This window comes from Zosterops lateralis (assembly GCF_965231275.1).
Source record: "Zosterops lateralis genome assembly, chromosome: 1".
Taxonomy (NCBI): domain Eukaryota; kingdom Metazoa; phylum Chordata; class Aves; order Passeriformes; family Zosteropidae; genus Zosterops; species Zosterops lateralis.
The window spans coordinates 100,214,301-100,232,773 of record NC_139762.1 but is presented as its reverse complement, the minus strand read 5'-3'; the positions used below and the strand labels follow the sequence as shown (position 1 = coordinate 100,232,773).

Genomic DNA, 18,473 nt, shown 5'->3' with positions numbered 1-18,473 from the left:
TTAATTTTTATGTGTGTGGCAAATGGCATTTCAGCTACTCTCTCATAACAGTGTTCCCACTTCTGCTTGTTCAGCGTCGCGCTTGTTGCACATCTTCCCCAATCAATACAGTTCTGAGGTCTGGCCAGGTGCATATTTCTTCAGTCTCTGTTCTTCTTGATGTGTTGCATTAAACCTCCTTCCATCCCACTGTTATCTACTTACCTACCATAGCTTTTTTGGTAAAATTTTGCCTTAAATGCATATTAACAGTTGCCTTCATACCTGTGCTCTTGAGTAACATCCAAGCTAGAGCTGAAACAAAGAATCAGTAAATACATTAGAGATGCCTCTTAAAATGTCAGTAGTTTAAAATTCAATACATATGCATCCACAGATTGAGAAAGTTTGGAGACTTTCTTTCATGTCAGTACTAGAGATCATAGAGATGGTATTTGTGGAGACTATTTTGGGAAGGGATCAAAAGAATGTTGAAATAAAATACTAAATGGAATCAGGAGACATCGAGGAAAAATTCCACCACCTCCAACCTCAATGGTTGTCACATACTCTTCAGAGATTGAGAAAAAATCTGGTTGCTGATGAATGGTTTCAATTTTTTGAAATTATGAAACCTTGATTGATTGGAAAGTTGATTGTCTTCTTATGACCTAATTTACCTCTCATCCTTTCTAATTCAGATCTTAGTCAGAATTGCATAATTTACTAAGTACTGCAAATAGAGATTCAAAATAAAGTTTTAGGTGGGCAAGCTATGTCTTAAAAGGAGATGGGAAGGAGAAATGCACTTCATCAGGAACAGGGCAAGAGAACACAGCCTCAAGCTGTGCCAGGGGAAGTCCAGGCTGGAAATCAAGAAGTTTTTTTTTTTTTTTTTTTTTTCACAGAAAGGATGATTATTAGGTTGGTGTGGAGTCACCAACCCTGGAAGTGTTCAAGAACCAACTGAATGGGGCACTTAGCACCGTGGTCTAGTTGACAAGGTGGTTATTGGTCAAAGATTAGGCTTGATTATCTTAGAGGTCGTTTCCAACCCTAATGATTCCATGGTTCTGTGATCCGTGTATTAGTGAATCCATGTTTATATTAACTTGTCTTCCTCGTGTCTGCATGAGATTCTTCAAGTGATGCCTTAATTCAACTCTGAAAAACTCCTGCATCACCATCAGTTCTTTCCCCTTCTGCATTCTCATGGTTTTTAATGTGCTTTTGTTTGAAAGGAAGTCACCAGGAGCACTGGATCATAACCTGTTTTTTAGCTGAATATTGGTTGAGAAAATTGCCATCTTTGTTCATTTGGGGCATTTGGGCTTTTTTAGTCACAGAAGAACACTTTGCAGAGGATCTGACTAAACCCAAAACAATTAAATTAACGATATTTATGTTCTTAAAGGGAAGTCTGTACCTACCTGGCAACTCTGAGTTTGCCAAATCATTGTCATTGCTGGACACTCAGGTGACACTGGAGATAAAGGATAAACCCTAAGAGGTGCAGCATTTTGATAGGAACATTGGTGACAGATATACTGTGCAGATTTGTGAGAGGTGGATGCGCTGATGGCAGGACAATGCACAACATTAATGGCACTTTGGAGCAGGATTTGTTGCTTGCTCTTCAGTTCTTTCCATGGTATTCAGCTTTACTTCAGTTATAACTGAAAAAATTCCTTTCAAGCAGGAGAAAATTGAACAAGAAAACAAAAAAGTTACATGCAGCTTGAGATCCCAAGTTTTTTTTAACATGATCTACAGCTGGAAGCACCTTCCATGTGTTCCTCAGAAACCACACTGCTGTGAATGGTGATGTTCATCTTCCAGCTGGAGCAGGCCACATGTCTTGAAGTGTCTGTGGAAGAGTCTTGGACAGTATAATCCTTCCCCATCAAATGACCAAGTACGTGTCCTCTGTGGCCAAAATGCAGACTTTTGCATCTCATACTAGATATGATTTTGGTCCTGTGAAGGAAATGTGAAACAGCTTGCTGTCCTCTAACCAAAGCATGCCAAACACATGGGGAAGGAATACTTTTGGACCTGTAAGACATGTGGTAGTGGAGTCACTGTGAAGGAAGAAGGAAGAGAACTGCACAGAAGGGGTGATTGGAACAGGTCCTTCCTGCTCCCATGCAAGGGAAGAGAAGGGACAGTTTCAAGGCTGGTGCCATCTGATGTCTTGAATTAGGCTTTTAGAGGAGACACCCCCTTGATGTGCTTTGCCTGCAGTTCAGCAACCATGCTCATATTAGTATGGCTTCACTGAAACCTTTGCTTTTAAGACAGGTTTAGAGGTGCCTGATGTTGCTCTGACCTGAAGGACCCTGTTAATTTTTATCATAAGTAATGCTTTAAAGAAAGATTGAGACATTTTGCATTATGGACCTGTAGCAAAATAGTTGATACCATTTTGGCAGCAACCTTTTGTGCATGAATTTGGGGGAATCTGTCATCTTCTTGCTTCTGTTCTGGGGCTTGAAACTGTAAAGAATGACACAGCTAGTGATCTGCAATAAAATTCAGGTTGGTCTTTCCTTCTTAGGAGAAATTATTTATAAATGTCCTTGTTGCCAGGCACTTCATAACTATATAAGTGGGAGAACCTCTTAGTGATATACCTTAATAGCAGAATTAATGATGTTTGAACTTAAGTCTGTTTGTTGAGACTTCATTAGCTTTTCAGCCGAGAAATCAACTGGGGGAAAATGTACTCCAAACACATGAGTTGTGCACTGGGGCACGCCTGGAAACAAGCAGCCAGCTAAGGCCCCTATAGCACTGCTTTCTCACTATTAAACTGTTGCTGTTTCTTTCATGAGTTACATCTCTTGTGGGTTACTTTCACCTTTTAGTTTATGTCTGTGCTGGATATCTTTTGTTGTTTTAAATTCTACATGTGAGTGATTACCATCAGAAAAGTGTTTATGTCTGGGTGGATATGTACACCTTTTTTTCTCAGGCTTCTGTAATGTGTTTCATGACTGAGCATCAAACACATGAGCTATTTTTACACAGTGACGAGTCCTTAGATAATCCTGTTTAGGATTTGGTTTTGCTTTGATTTTGGTTTCAAACTGTCTGAAATGGGACTGCTTGGAAGCGGGCTAACCACTACCCTGTGTTGATGAAGGATAGTCCCTACATTAAAATTCTTAATGTCCTGCAGCAAACTTTTTCAGTTTCTTAGAACAATCTTCTTATAATCATAAGTGTGAAATTCAGTGCTGTGTATTACAGTACTGGACTTTTTTTGCAGAAGAACCCCCTTTTAATGAGAGTAAATTCCTAGGGCTAAGAGGCAAAAATCGTGTTTTACTGTTTTTACTACTTGGCATGTCCTCAGTCAATTTGTTTGTTGTGCTGGATCATCACGGGGTCTGTTAGATCATCTAATTGAAAAAAAGGGAGTTTGTAGTCCTGGAACATCTCCAGAAGTTGTTTGTTCCACAGCCAAGTACCTCCTATGCTCTAACTCTGAGGTCATCTCCATAAGTCATGTTTATTATGTTTAATTTATTTCTCTATCACACACTTGGAATCTAAAATTTTGTAATCAAGTATACAACATAAAATGCATTTTAAAAATAACAATGTAAATATGTCTCTAAGGTTGGTCACCTGGCCTTCAACCTTAGGTTGAAGGTTACTCATTCGGTACTTCAACAGAAACATACTGATTATCATTGCTTCTAAGATATAGATAAGGTAGTGAACAATGGACAAAGTTTGTTAAAATGAATATATATTTGTTTGTGAGGAAAAAAACTCAGCATGCTTTGCTTTTCATGTTTTCGCCCCTGATTTCTCAGGAGTAGCATATACCTTACAACAGGCTCTATTGTTTCTGTTCACAATGTCCCAAGTTCTCTCACCGGCTTTAATCAAGTTTTTCTTGAAAAGTGTATTTGAGGGTAGGGAGCGTCTGGTTTTTTGTTGCTCGAGATCATTCAAAACCTAATTTTCTGCTTAAAAGAGGCACTAAGAAATGGGGTGGGATATTAGAATTTTATATGTTGATCTGTGAGCAGGAGTTTTTCAGGAAACAGGAGTCTTACAGCTTTTTTTGAGAGAGATTTTTATACCCCATAAATCAGGAAGGAGAGTTTCAAAGGGCTAGTTCCTGTCTTTATGTCATTACATATTCAGTGCAACCTTCTGAAATCTGTATCATCTGTATCAAAAAGGAAAAGAGACTGCTGCTGACAGCTTTTATAAGCATGAAATGTTTAAAGTTTATATCATTCTTTTATGGGTTATGGGTTCTCACACAAGTTTTTGAAATCAACAATATGATTTCCTGCAAAACTGATGCTGCTGGCACTGATTGTTGCAGTGGATGGCAGGTATTGAAGAGGCCCCAAACAAGAGAGTACAGAGCAGAGGAGTGGCTTGGGGGAGGAGGGGAAGGGGGTAGAAAGAAATTTATCAAAGAGGACATCTATAAGAATTAGAGAATGAAATTGTTCATAAAATGATAGGTTAGTCCTGACAATTAGACTTGGAAAGCAAATAAAGGAGATCAGGGAACAGAAAGAAAAGTAAGGTGGTATTGTTTAATGCATTTACTTCCTATTCTAAAGATAGCTATCTCGATAAAAATGTCAGTGATATGACAGAGTAATTGTAGACCAGGATGTATTCAGTTTGCTCCAGCTGCCTGACCTTGCCTAGCTGTTGTCTGAAATGAAACAAGCTGTGTTCTGATGAGCACTTTCTCTGCTATGGAAAGTTATATGAACCCCTACTCGTGGCTGTGTAGGTTTTGTGAGCTATGGCACTGAATCCCATTTGCTGCAGATTTTTCAAGCTCAAAGGAAAATTGTTCTGTGTGTGCCCAGCTCTGCCATGCCTCTCAGAATACCTGGAATAATTCTTATTTGGGCTGTCTGACTTGTCAGGAGCTAAAGATTAAAACTGGCGAGCAGCCCAGTGAGGGAGCAGCTTCTTCATGTGGCTCATCTAATCACTGGGCTGTTACTTTGCAGTGTAACCAGTCTTGCTCAACGTATGTTGACTTTGAGTAGCTTTAACCTAAGTCTTCTGGCATTTTTATATGGAAAATACAGATCTCTCTACTCCTGCCACCCTCTTTCCCTCAGAAAGAGAGTATCAAAAAGCAAGGTCTACTTTGCACACTAAAACTGTGTGACAAAACCCATGGCATTTGCAGGTGGATTCCAATAACTTGAACACATTAGCAGATTCTGCAAACTTCCATGTTTGAAAATGGTGTGTTACCATGTTTGCCTACCCTTGATTTAAAGGTCTGTCTGTATTCTGCCTCTTAGGATTTTTGAGGACATGTATGCCTGCTTCATGAGTGGGTTGATATGGACAGCTCTTTAATACAAGTTGTGGAAGTTGGCATCAATAGTGAAGAAGAGCTCAAAAATAGAAGTAAGAAAAATGAGACACAAATAGGGCTATACCTGTAGAATGAAATAAATTTCATAATGCCCATTACAACTTCATAGCAGCACTCTACATTGATCCTTTTAAGGTTTCAAGCAGGTGTTTATCTAAAACAGTTTAATTTAGGCATATGCATGATTTTATTCACTTTATAGAAATATGTATAGATTTTGAATATTCCCTATCTTGCATTTTGATGAAAGGTTTGGTCATTGGGAGAAAAAAATTCTGAAGTAAGACAGTCTTTATTGGCCTTGGATCCTAAGGCATTTTCATCAGACTTCACAGAAACTCAGCCAGTAAAGGTGAGCACTCTGTCCACATTTGCATAGTGGGGAGCCCACCAGTTGATGTATTGATTATAACATTAACTTTAAATGGAGAGGTAACTTCATACCAAGAGACAGAAAATTTTTGTGTGTGTACATACAAACCAATAATAACATACCTGTTACTTTAGGCTTTTAATTACATGATTCTGCATGGAGAAGAGGGAAGCTCTGATATGCTGCTCACTTTTCATTTCTGTTTTAAGGGAAATTCAGGCTTGCCTCAGTGTGTTGATAGGTAAATGCTAATTTTCATATGTAATAGCATCAGTACACATGAGGCATTTTATTCAAATTGTACTAGCTTCCAGTTGTGCAGAATTTAGAGGGGGAGGAATTTAAAATATGAAAAAAATAATGGAAAGAATAATTATTGTCACAATCTGTGTAGTGGATAGATACAGAGTAGTTTACAGTTGAAGCATTTTTCTTCTTCCATCTTTGTGAAGCATCACTGAAGTTGGCACTTTTTTCATAAGACATCGAAGATATTAATTGCTTTCCCATATGAATTTTCTCATTGCTTGAGGTCATTGGATGCCCTATGGACTGAACTGAACAGCACTGTATTGAAAGAACTATTCGTTTTAAGTGAAGAAAAGCATGTATTAGCATTAACTCCTTAGGGAAAAAGTGGATTAATAAATACCATGAAAAATTATGAATTAGGAGCAGAGTTGTTAAACTGCATGCAAAAACTCTGTCACTTGCTGGTGACCAGCAAGTTTGACTGGTCACCAGCTCTGCACCTTTACATTCCAAGTTATTTACGCATCACTGAGAATACACTGATTTTGGCTTGCTGCCGTGCAATGCAGTTGCTCAGCTGTATTTCCTGCCAGTGACCTTTACTTCCATTTCACAGTGATTTCTAGGCACTGATTGTTAGATCACTAGATGAACTCACCTTGAATCCATTTATAGTTTGGAAAGAGAAAGGCATTTCAAGGAAGGTATTGATCAGATAATAATCCAATATTTTTCATAATTAGATTTTAAACTTCTATGTTAGAATGATTTTAATTGTGGCATTGCACCCCACATTTGACTTACTATAAGATTCAATCCTTTGTGCTGCAGTTGCTTAAAATTTTTACTGATGATAGAGTTTTGCATAATGTGCAGTTTTAACTCTTAGTGAATGTAACATCATGTCTTCACTGTGCATGATTATAGAAGATTTTCTGTGCGGCCTATAGCAGAGGTTTCTCTGCTTATCATTGATCTGTTAATCCCAAAATGTTCAAATGAACAGATTCCAAGCATAAACTTGGAATATGTAACAAAAATATTTAAATCTGGAGTCAGGTTTTCATGTGCTAGATAAATTTTAAAAATTAAATTTAAAAAAACCCACTGTAGCATACACTTAAAATAGAGGAAGCTGAGAAAAAAACAACAACATTATTTTTGTATTGTAAGTGGATACTAAATATGGCATTGTTTTGTTTAGTTTATAAGTAATCCAAATACTTCCAGAGTATTTTTCAGTATAAATCATGACTTTGTAAGTTACCATCCTATCTTCAATAACAGTTAGAACAATCATCTGCTAAGTTTTAGTTCTTAAAACCTGATGGTATGCCTAAAAAAACACCAAACCACCTTAATAATTATGTAGTGTTTGTATTTTTATGTCTGTTGATACTTTGAATTTTTGAAGTGCAGTCTATCCATTCATTATTTTCCAGAAAGGCACAGAAAAGAATCAAAGAATGGTTTAGGTTGGAAGGGACCTTGAAGATCATCTAGATGATTCCAGAGGGAGGGACACCTTCTACTAGACTAGGTTGCTTATGGCTCCATACCCATTCAACAAGTTCATGGCAACAACATGCCATAAGTTGTCCATTGTATACTAACACTAATTCAGGACTCCATGGGCAATTGAAATCACTAAGAAACACAGATTTTGGCAGTACTGGAAGCATTTTGCCACAGCACCAGTTTTTTGTTAATCTTTGGCTGGATGCTCTGTGCAGTTAACAGAAGACAGCCATTGGCTTATGCTACCAATCACATAAAATTTCAGAGATAGCATGTGGAAAGCATCCAAGTTAAACTGGAAAATGCAGGCACTCGACTCAGTGGCATCTTTTTCTCTTTTCAACTTACCTTCTTGCAGGGCATACAGAGAAATAATCTGAGGGTTCAGAGAGCTGTAAAGAGCAGAGAAGGTAACTGGGACTGGGGAAGCAGTATGGTAAAGGCATGAAGGGAGCCTGAGGAGATTCACAGATTAGCGGGAAGCTATTGTTTGCTGACACAATAGAAGGAACAAGCTCCAAAAGGTGTGTGGACGCCTGCCATCTCTGCCTCCTTTCCCTCTGCTGGACGGGACTTCCCCAGCAGAAACGGCAGCTCACCATGATAAAGTGGAACATGATGAAAGGGATGCCCAAGTGCCCTCTTTCCCCTTAGACACTTGCACTGTTCTCTGAGCTGGCCCACGCTGGATATTTGTGATGTTTTCTCCAGTCATGCTCTTACCAGATCCAGGCTCTTCTGGCAGCTTGAAACTTAATTTTTTTTTCTGTCTCATTTACACATGGCTTGCAGCATCTCAAGCCAGAATTATTACATTAGGTGAAACAGTTCAGTTTGGAATACATTAAATAATTTTCTCTAGTCATGGGAAAGTTCTCTCATACTTCTTTGGAAAGCAGCAGCATGCCTTTTGATTTCTGTAAGGCAAAACCAGTGGTCCTGACCCACAGTTCTGGATACAACATTGCCTGCATCAGCCCTTTGCCCCTTGCAGTCTGCTCCAGTAGGAAGCTGTAGCCCTTGTGCCCAGGATGGCAAGGGAAGCCATGGTGTGCTGTGTGCTTCACCTGGCTATCACAGGCAAACACCAGGATCCCTGGTCTGATAAATCCTGCTCCTCCTAGTGTCTGATGCCAGCCATCCAGTCTAACCTTCTTCATCCCTCTTCTCTGTACCTCTGCCAATTTGTGTTCCTTTATCTTCAAGGTAGGTGACCAATGTTGATCATGTTTTCCACAAATTCCTATAATGTTAATATTTTTGTGAGGAATACTTTGTTTAGTATGTTCTCAGCCTCCAATTTGGTGGGGCGGGGAGGGCATATCCCTGTGTAGTTTTGATTTGTTTTCATGGTCACTCTGACAGCTCATGGTCATTCTGAGATGAAATATTTCCAGAAATTAAGCTTTCAGAGGGGTGGACTCTATGACACATGCAGAAGAGGTGCCTCTGAGATCCATATACAACTCATATTTAAGCATTTGCTATATTGCTCATAGTTTGTTCAGCATCAATAAAATTATATAAAAATAATTACATAGAGTAAACTTCTATTATGCACTCTGTGCCTTTTACAGATATACTTGAATCTTTCTGAATGTACAGCTGTCCATTCCCAAACACACTATAAATTGTTGCATGGACCACAAGCACTTGAATGGTACTGAGGACTTTTAACCTAGCTTATTGTAAGTCATTTACATGTTTAGACAGAGCATCCTTGTGTGTTTCTTCCAAGCTCTTTGTATATAGTGTTACAGTGGTTTATATTTTTGATAAATATTTTGCAGGGTTAGCCTTCTTAATAGCTGATTTCCCCTGCATCAGCAAGCAGCACCCTATGCTGTCTAAAGGTTAAGAACAGATTTGTCAATGAAAATTTATAGTGCTTGATTTTATTTAAATCAAGTGTTCTCAATTAGTGTCCATGTAAAAGAACTATGTAAAAGAATACAATAGTCATAATGTATCTAATGATCCTTAAGTGGCAGATTATGATCATATCTTTATTAGTGGTAGTAATTGTGGTGACAGTGTTGCTGACAGGTTAAACCATTTCTTACAACAATAGCTTTTGTGCTGTTGCATCGGGATCAGAAATGCAGCTTCTGAAGATTTGCATTTTGTGAAGAATAGGCTGCAAAGACATGGAGCATAATCTTGTCATTGTGTTTAGTGATGTGGGTGGCAGATTGTGTGTAGCTGATTCTGAGCAGGAAGAGTCTGCGTATGGGTAGGTTTAAAGCCCTTTAAATGTTTTAGGATTGGTAGGCAAATTGGTTGAGGATGTAAGTGTTGTTGTAAGTTGTTAAATATTCCAAGCAGCTATAAGCTTTCTAAAACCTTTTCAATGTTTTAAAACATGCAGTGCAGTGTCAGCAGCTGCATTATCTGAAATTGCTGGATTAAACCCCTTTTGCACTTATGCTATTCCTAACCTCAGATGCTGCTGTGATAGTTTTGCATAGCATTGTGCTGCATCATTGGGACATAAGGATTTAAAATTTTAAGGAGGTTGCGAGGCATCAAACTAGAATGGGTCTCCTTAAAAAACAAACAAATGAATGAACCAGAAAACCCCAAACCAAAAAACAACCAAAACCAAGCCTACAATTATGCAGCTTGTACAGAAGCATGGCACCACTGTTGATAAGTCTGAAACTTGAAACCCAGAGAAAATGTTACCATAGTTTAGGAAATTTTCTCTCATTGTGCGTTTTTATTGTAAAAACAAACTTCTTCTTTCCCAAAGTATGTGAGAAAATACAGATTCCTCAGTAACTTATTAAATGGCTTGTTCCAAAATGTCTGTAAGTTCTGTGGACTTTTCAACCTTTCCCCCTTCTCCTTCGTGCACCAATGCTTTTATCACCTTTCACCCCAAGTGAAATGATCCTGTGAGAAATATTTGCTCCAAAGAATCTAATCCATGTTATACAAGCAGCCCAGTAGATGCTGGAAAAAAACCTTTGGGTTTTAGTAAAAATAAGATAAGTGAAATCATATGGGTTTGAATTTCATGAACTCATTCTATCAGAATAGCATTTGAGACTAGCAGTGAATAAAGTGAATAAGTAAACAGTAGAAAAAGATAAAAAAGTAGACTTACTTTGCGGATTATCACACTTTGCTTAAGATTGTTTTTCCCCCTCTCCCTCATAGGTATACAGATGGAATAGTCATCTATATAAGTAATGTATCTGCTTAGTCTTCATATTGACCATTTTCTCTATCCAGAGAAATAAATAAATTCATGTCATGAAAGCCTGAAGTTTAATTGTAACATAAACCTCGTTGTGGAAAGGACCACGTGGGTCAACAAGCCATGTCTCTTCAATTATGAGCAAATATGTGAGAGCTATTTAATCCAGAGATTATCTGCTTTGTACAAATATACCATAGAAATACTTATAGGAAATTTAAGATCTGATATCACAAAAGACCAAGAAAAACATGGCTCAAGAGATATTTGTTACAAGCAGATGTATAGTTTAAAAAATTAGATGCATAATAAGAAAAATACTAGTTTGTTGTTTATTCAGTAAGTTTTGATATTTTATCTGGGTTTGCTAATCATGCAGTCAAGCAAAAGCTGTATTTCTGTGGTAAATATTATTGATGTAAATCAGGTTGTGAGTGCATGAGGCTACCAACTTACTGGCAACATTATTTCCTGAAGCAAATTTTTAATGACTGCTCTTGTGTGTAATTGCGTGTTGGGATCCTTAAACGGGATTAAGAGGCAGTTACAGAATTCCTCACTTCATACTAAGGTAGTTGTATGCAATGATTTTCTATATTTGTAAGAATTTTCTGTTGAGAGATACCACTAACCATGCAGGCACTCACAGGAATTAGAGCATAACTTTTTAAACTTGTGGAGATATCTTTTTTTTTTTTTTTTTTTTTTTAATCAACCATTTCCTGGGATAGCTAAAACCTAATTTCTCAAGCAGAGAAGTTAAAACAACTGAGAAGAAACAAAAAAGTATCTCTAAGTTTATATCAGGATAGAGGGGTAATACAAGGAAGTCACAGGCCAGATGTGTTTGGGGTAAATGTAGAGAAAATCTAGCTCAGCAGAATGTTGTCTAAAGACCAGGGGTGGAAGCAGGCATGCTGTGACAGTGAGTGTCCTGCTCAGAGGTGTGCCTTGGAGTTAAAGGTGAGGTTAAGGCACATCACATGTATGTTCAGTGTCTCACAATTTAGTTTTCCTTCCAGCTTTTTGTTCCTGTCCAAGTAGAGAGATCATGATAGTTGACCTGAGCATTTACTATTAAATGCAAAATTTTACATGATGAATAAAACCTTTTACAAACTGCACATAAGTGATTTGGCTTTGCTGTTCCAGCTGTGCAAGATGTTAGTCAGCATGTTGCAGAGAATCCAGAACACATCTCCTGTATAGATTTTACTTCTTTTCTGAAAGTGGTAACTTCAGCTATAATTCTAGCTGACTTCTTTATTTATTGATTAATTCACTTCTAAATTAGGGCAATATTAGCATGTTTTGCCTGGCTTTATTTAAATCTGTTTAATCCTGATGACTCTCCTAAAAAATTATTAGAACTATCTTTCCACTCCCTTAAAATGGTAATGTATTACCTTGTTTGGGGTGGGGGTGGAAATTGGGAAGTGCCCTTGGGGTGTCCAGCCAAGTGAAATTTTTCATGACAGAAAAGTGCCTCCTGTTTTGCCAAAATGTAACACATTCTATAATACTGTTGTCTTGCAAATTCATCAAAAGACATGTCCCTGTTGCTTATTGCAAATGCATCCGTGTCATTTTAACAATGTTATTTTGTTGTAATATGTAAGAATACTTAAACCACAGGAGGTTGCTTAGTCTTTTAAATGCTATTAGGATGTTGCTGGATTTATGTTAGTTTCAATCAGCTGCTTCTGCCTCTGGTACCAACAGATGGAAGTGTGTGGAATGATGCCATGTGAGTCTCTCTTCACAGATAAGGAATTTTTAGACAGAAAAGACAAGAATAAACACTGGAATTATTTTACCAATAAGGGTCCAAAGGGAAACCCTGAGCTCATGGGATGGCTGCAGCAGAAGTTCCCTATTCCCTGTGCTTTCTTGTGGGACATGGATGAGGAATAACTAGCTTGGATGAGGAACAACTAGCTTGAATGAAAGAGGATTGTCCTCTTTCTCTAGTGTAATTATACTGCAAATCTGCTTTTCACCTGATGCTTTTCCATACAGACGTCCCGAGGAGCACCTGGATCCTGCTTAGATCTAATCCTCCCCTTCATGAATGCTTTCTCAGGGCTAAAGGCTATCATTGTCATTCTGTGGACTGCTGCCTGCAGTTTTTCTATGGAAAACTTTTCTTTTACTTCAGACTATTATCTTTAGCCCACAGTCTTCTACTCCATCACATCACCTGCTTTCTCCCTTTTGCTGCTTTCTCCCTTCTGCTCCCTGTGCTGCACAAAGATGGGAGAGGAGTGGGCACGGGAGAAGTTGGTTTGTCAGGTGAGTTACATTGTGGCAGCTGCCAAGGAAAGGAGTATGGCTTGGGAATGGGGACAGCAAATCCTGTCAAGGAGCCAAGGAGCTACTCAGAGCTTTGCCAGGCCCCTCAGCATTGCCTGACCCTCTTCTGCATCAGTGAATTTGTCCTTAATCAATGGACATGAAGGCGATTCAGGATCAGGTCCATGGTCACTGTGGAAATGCATAACTCATCTTTTTCTGGCATCTCTCCCATCCTGCTTCTTAAAACAGATAAGCCCCTCTCAAAAAATTGCAATGACTTTTTTGAGGTCTCGGGCTTAAACAAAAGGATGAAGGTTAGATTTTTTTTTTGAGTGTGATATTCATTTCTCTGCAAAGTATGTGCTGGTTTTTTCCTAAACCCTTACTCGGTATTTTTAACACAGTTAGTCATAATTTTTTGGTTCCTGGTTCATGTATCTTATAAAACTCCAAATGTAGCCTTCCACAGAGTGTGTACTTTTGTGTTAATATTTGACATCTACAGAGAGAGAAACTTACCAGTAATTTATTACTAGAGAGAAAGAATTCTTTTTCTTGAATACCTATGCAGTTACAATTCATTTTTCTCTGTTTTTTTTTTCCTCCCCAGTTTGATGCTGAGTAAAAACTCAACCACTAGTGAGTTGCATATCCTGATTTGCAGCAGTAGGCTACATGAAAAAGAGAGGTCAGTGAGGAGAAGTAGAGATCAGGCCACCAGTGTTACTCTCCTAGCCCATACTTGAGGACAGTGTCAGCAGAGAGTTCAGAGATCCCTCTGACAGTTGAGGCAGGAAGATTGGCAAGCTGGAAGAATCTCTTTACCAGTGGCTTAGGTCCCTCCAATGCTTTTGATTACCTTCATCTTTCCATTTGCTCTTTTTTTTTAAAGATGGAACCACAAAGCCACAAAGGAGGCTGTGTAAAGGGTAGGTGGGCTGCAATGGTCTGCAGGGCTGCTGTATAGAAACTTCCTCCACTTTTACCTAGTGTTAGCAAGAAAAAGCTCTGTATCAGTCCTGCTCTGGATTGGGGGACAACCAGGTCTCTTGAGCTGCATTGGTAGGAGCTCTGCATTAATTCTTACTGGGGTTTTGTCCCTTCTTACTCCAAGCAGAGCAAGCACAAGAAACAACTTTGTGGTAGGGGTGGCCAGCCAATGTGGCTTCAGCTGGGTTGTCAAATCCTCCTCCATACAGGAATGCAGATACAGCCTCAAGCAAGCAGCTTGTGCTCCATAGCATTCAGTCTGAGGCTCACAAATGGTGCATCTGAGGTAGGAACTCGAAGAGGAAAGCCAGAAATAAAGGTGTCTCCAGTCTCCCTCTGGGAGGGTTTATGCTGTATTGCCTGGTTTCATGAGGGGATAGCCCCAAGTTTGAGCACAAAAGCAGAAGATGAATCTTATTTTTTGAACACAGATATCTACTCAGTGTGTATTTATACTTATAAATACATGCATATATAAATGTGCATACATAAATATATGTATGTATACATAATGTTGCCTGATATGAAGGGGCAGAGGCAATGTGAAATACCTCATCTTTCAGGAACTCATGGAGGATCCCACATTGGTTGCCTCAGAAGAGAGGCGAAGTCCAGGAAGAGTCTTCTTTCCTTTGTCCGGAATTTTGTTTTTATTCCTGTGTACAATTTGTACTGGAAGTTGGTTTGGTGAAGCAGCACTGCTGCAACCTTTTATAGAGTTTTACATTTATCCATGTGCAGAGGAGACATATTCATATGATAGCTATGGTTTTTCTCTGGAAAAAAAGGAGCTGTGTCCAAAGGGGTGAAAATTTCTCTATTGTTTATTATTGCTTCTAGGATTTTGTAGTTCAGTTATGTCAGGATAAGTGCTGTGTTTGGGAAAAGCAAAGGGAGGGTTGGGAATATAATTCCAGCTAAAAGTTCTTTCTGGGAACAGGTTACTTGCGCGTGTCATTTTTGAACTGTGTGATCTTTTCTCAGGAGGAAGAGACCCAAAAGGGTCATGGGGTTTTTCGAGGGGGAGAGAGGAAATGAGAAACACTTTCCCTCTTTTGGAGAAAGGTAAAAGCAGGATATACCAGGATCCTGTAAAATTCTGTTTATTGGCACTGAGCTGTTTCAAAGCTGGGAACAAGTCTGCACCAAAAATCCCAATGTTAGTACGTGAAAGAGGAAAACTGCTGAGGAAAGGAGGGGAAGAAACAAGGCAGATTTCTACAGACTGACTGATACTAGTCAGATTTGGGACTTAGGTCTCAAACTGAGGTATTTACATAGGAAATAAATATGGCTACACACATCTTGTGCATCATAAATTACAGCTTCCGACACTGAAAGACTATGAAAATTCAGACCCAGTTAGTGATTTCTAACCAAGCCATTCAGTTTTGAGCTCTCATAGTGCTGTGGCAGGGAGCAAACATGACTGCTCTTCACAAAAGCTATTCATCATATATCCTGTGTCTGACAGCCTCCAAAAACAGCAGTCACCCTGAATTGTGCTTCCAAACCTATCTGTATCTGAGGTGCTTTTTGCCTCTCCAGACAGAAAAAATATCAATAGGGAAAAAAGCAGTCTGTCCTAAAAAAAATGCAACTCAGTAACACTTAAAAATGCATATTTCGGCCTGGCAGATCCTGTCAATCCTGTAGTGTGTTACCTCCCCCCTCCCCACAGCTCCCCCCACCTATGTAAGATGGAAGATGAAAACAGTTTCCAGAGTCAAGATCAAGCAGTACCATAAAACCACATATCTGGCACTTGAATTCCATAGTCTCCTGAAAACTCCACATACCCAACCACAGGTGGAGCAGTACCTGTTCATTTTCTGGGTCCTGCCCGTTTCACCTTCCCCTGATGTGTGCTCAAAGTAGACTGTACCAGTAACTCTTCCTTGATTCAGCACTTCCCACCTGAATGAGGGAGACATGGAAAAAAAGCAAAACCAACTAAATTAAAATCCTTCTGCTTCTAAAATCTAGTTTCTTTTTGCTTCATACATCTCAAGACTTTTTAGATTAAAATGCTATTTTTTTTTTAATTGAAGTTGATGGCAATCTCTCTGATTTTACTCAGGACCAGGATTTTGCACACATACATATCTATCAAAATATTAATTTTTCAGTAAGCCATCTTTGAAAGCATGGGGGGGACTAATAATATTTGGAGATAAAAGCTAAAAGTATATTGGAAAGTATAGTGGGACTCCAGAGCAATGTCCACTCTTTTTCTAGTGCCTGAATGTATCAAGCATCACGTTTGAGTTGTGCAGGTGGTTTCTGTGCAGGGGGAGTTTAGGATGAGGCAGGTGCTGTGCTGCTGCTTTTGCACTGAGGTGCCAGTTTGCAAGGCAAGAGGTTTGAAGCACAAAGGAATACCTATAGGGTTCTCTAGCTTGAAGTTTCATTTTAGGATCTAAAATGGAGGCAAATGAAGGAACGGAGATGCAGCTTCTTGTCGACATTTGTTGCTGTAGTGATATCAGACATGTATGTTATCGTGTTCGGATTGCACATCATCGTGAGCTGTTCGGACAGCTTCATTTTCCGGTTCAGCTGATGCAGTTTGGAATATTCAAAGGGAAAAAGCGGCCCATGTGCTGCCGGGACCGCTTATGTGTAAAGGGACATTTTGTTGGTTCAGCACTCGAGGCGGGGTGTTTGTGCCTGTGGGTGCTCTGTGTGTCGGGGTACCCCGGGCAGAGCCCGGCCGCTCCCACCCCGCGGTGCCAGGGCCGGCTCCCGGCGCTGCTCCCGCAGGTCACTCCCGATGGCAGCCATCACCTGTGCCAGCCTGGGATTCCAGAGCCGGGAGTGCCGCCCCTGGCTCTGGTGGCGGCCGGGCTCTGCCAGCCCCGCCGGGGAGCGCGGGGAGAGGTCGGGGAGAGCCCCCGGCCCCCGGCACCCGTCCCGCAGCTCACTGTCCCTGCGGCGGGCGGGGGTCCGGGGCTCCGGGGCCGCGGTCCGGGGCGGCGGTGCCAGCGCCGGGTTTTGGCGGCGGCAGAGCGGCCGGGCCGGGCCGGGGGGGCGGGGGCGGCTCGGGGGGCACCGCCCGGCCCCGGCCCCGGCCCCGCGGGATCCAGGTAGAGCCGTCCGGCTTTTACCTTTCTCCTGCGGCTCCCCCGCGCGCAGGGCTGGGAGCGGGGCTGTTTCCTGGTCTCGCAGAGAGAGGCAGTGCTGAGTTAGGAAGACAAAAATAGACCTTTACAGAGAAATATAGGGATTGTGCGCGCGGTGGGGAGGGAGAGCGGAGAGCGGCACCCGGCTGGTTTCCAGGAGGAGCCCTTTTCTCCCTCTCTCGTTGCATGTTAGGCATTTTTGCAGAGCTCTCTCCCCCCACCCCCTCCCCGGCGGGGCAGGGTTACCTCTGCCGCTGCTCTCCGCATCTCCGGTGGGGAGCGAGCAGCCACTCCGCTGCCATCGGGGAGAGAGCGGCCAGAGACCATTTTATGTCCGCCGGCCGGGGGGGAAGGCGCGGAGAGAAGCCGTCGCAGGGACACACGCGGATATAAAGACTTGTCTTCTGCCTCCCCCCCGCTCCCTCCCCCCTTGTAAATACCAAATCTGAGAAGGAAGGCAGCGGTTTGACATCCACCCTGAGCAGCGGCTATGGGGTGTTTGGGCAACAGCAAAACGGAGGATCAGCGTATCGATGAGAAAGCGCAGCGAGAAGCCAACAAAAAAATAGAGAAGCAGTTGCAGAAAGAGAGGCTGGCTTATAAAGCGACACACCGCTTGCTGCTGCTGGGTAAGGAGGAAGCGGCAGAGGTGGGGGCCGGGGCGAGCGGGCGAGCAGGGGGCGCCGGGCGCAGCCCAGGGAGATGCGCCTTGCCATGGGAAATGCGGGCTGCTCCATTGAGCGGCGAGCGGGGCGGCCACAGACCCGGCTCAGCGCCCGAGCCACATGGATGCACTCATACAGAAAGGCTGCCGAGGTGGGAGATGCTGTCGCGTCCAAAAACAAACAAACAAACAAGCAAAAAAAACCCCAATCGCTCCGACCCCCCGCCCAGCCTGAACCGTGTATCACAATGTTCTCCCTTTCCTTCTTTCTCTTTTAGGGGCTGGTGAGTCAGGAAAAAGCACTATTGTGAAACAAATGCGAATCCTACATGTCAATGGATTTAATTCAGAGTAAGAATTATTGACACTTTGTGACTTATTTTTCCTTAAATGTTGGAAACAGGTTAACACACAGCACGCTAGGAAATTTCAGCTCTCATCCCCTGTGTTTTGGTGGCTTGACACTGTGTTTTGAGGGAGGGAGGGGAGTGAGAATAAGGAAATTGCTGCTATTGTATGTTTGCATTTTCTCCTTCTGGCCCTTTACTGTATTTTACACTGTTGCTACTGCAGCGCTTGACAGGCCCCTGTGTAGCAACAACATGGCGACTACTTTTTACATAGAAGCAAATAACCAAATATCGCATCTATCTGTGATATAAAAATACGTGTCAAACCATAATCAGGATGACACTGTG

General features: G+C 41.1%; 2 protein-coding genes across 5 annotated transcripts in view; one reads left to right on the top strand and one right to left on the bottom strand.

Annotated features, from left to right (window-relative positions):
• The window catches only part of GNAL (G protein subunit alpha L), a gene marked incomplete at its 5' end in the record, with an annotated part of 176,406 nt that overhangs the window by 48,406 nt on the left and 109,527 nt on the right, over positions 1-18,473 (top strand). The window contains 2 exons of one of the 3 annotated variants that reach the window (XM_083870820.1): positions 17,134-17,740; positions 18,054-18,126. In XM_083870820.1, the coding sequence (XP_083726946.1) occupies positions 17,602-17,740; positions 18,054-18,126 (212 nt within the window). Of the gene's footprint in view, positions 1-17,133; positions 17,741-17,878; positions 17,928-18,053; positions 18,127-18,473 lie in introns of those variants that run through there. The other 2 variants (XM_083870821.1, XM_083870819.1) reach the window with 2 other exon arrangements.
• LOC310915170 (uncharacterized protein) lies at positions 182-17,464 on the bottom strand (the record flags this gene model as incomplete). 2 transcript variants are annotated; one of them, XM_083871848.1, is made up of 4 exons in its annotated part: positions 182-294; positions 7,851-7,894; positions 15,811-15,906; positions 17,097-17,308. In XM_083871848.1, 4 exons carry the CDS (start codon positions 17,306-17,308, stop codon positions 197-199), a joined length of 450 nt encoding a protein of 149 aa, XP_083727974.1. In that variant the 3' UTR covers positions 182-196. The 2 variants fall into 2 exon arrangements, with proteins under 2 accessions (XP_083727974.1, XP_083727975.1); XM_083871849.1 differs by lacking the exons at positions 182-294; positions 17,097-17,308 and adding exons at positions 5,916-6,289; positions 17,358-17,464.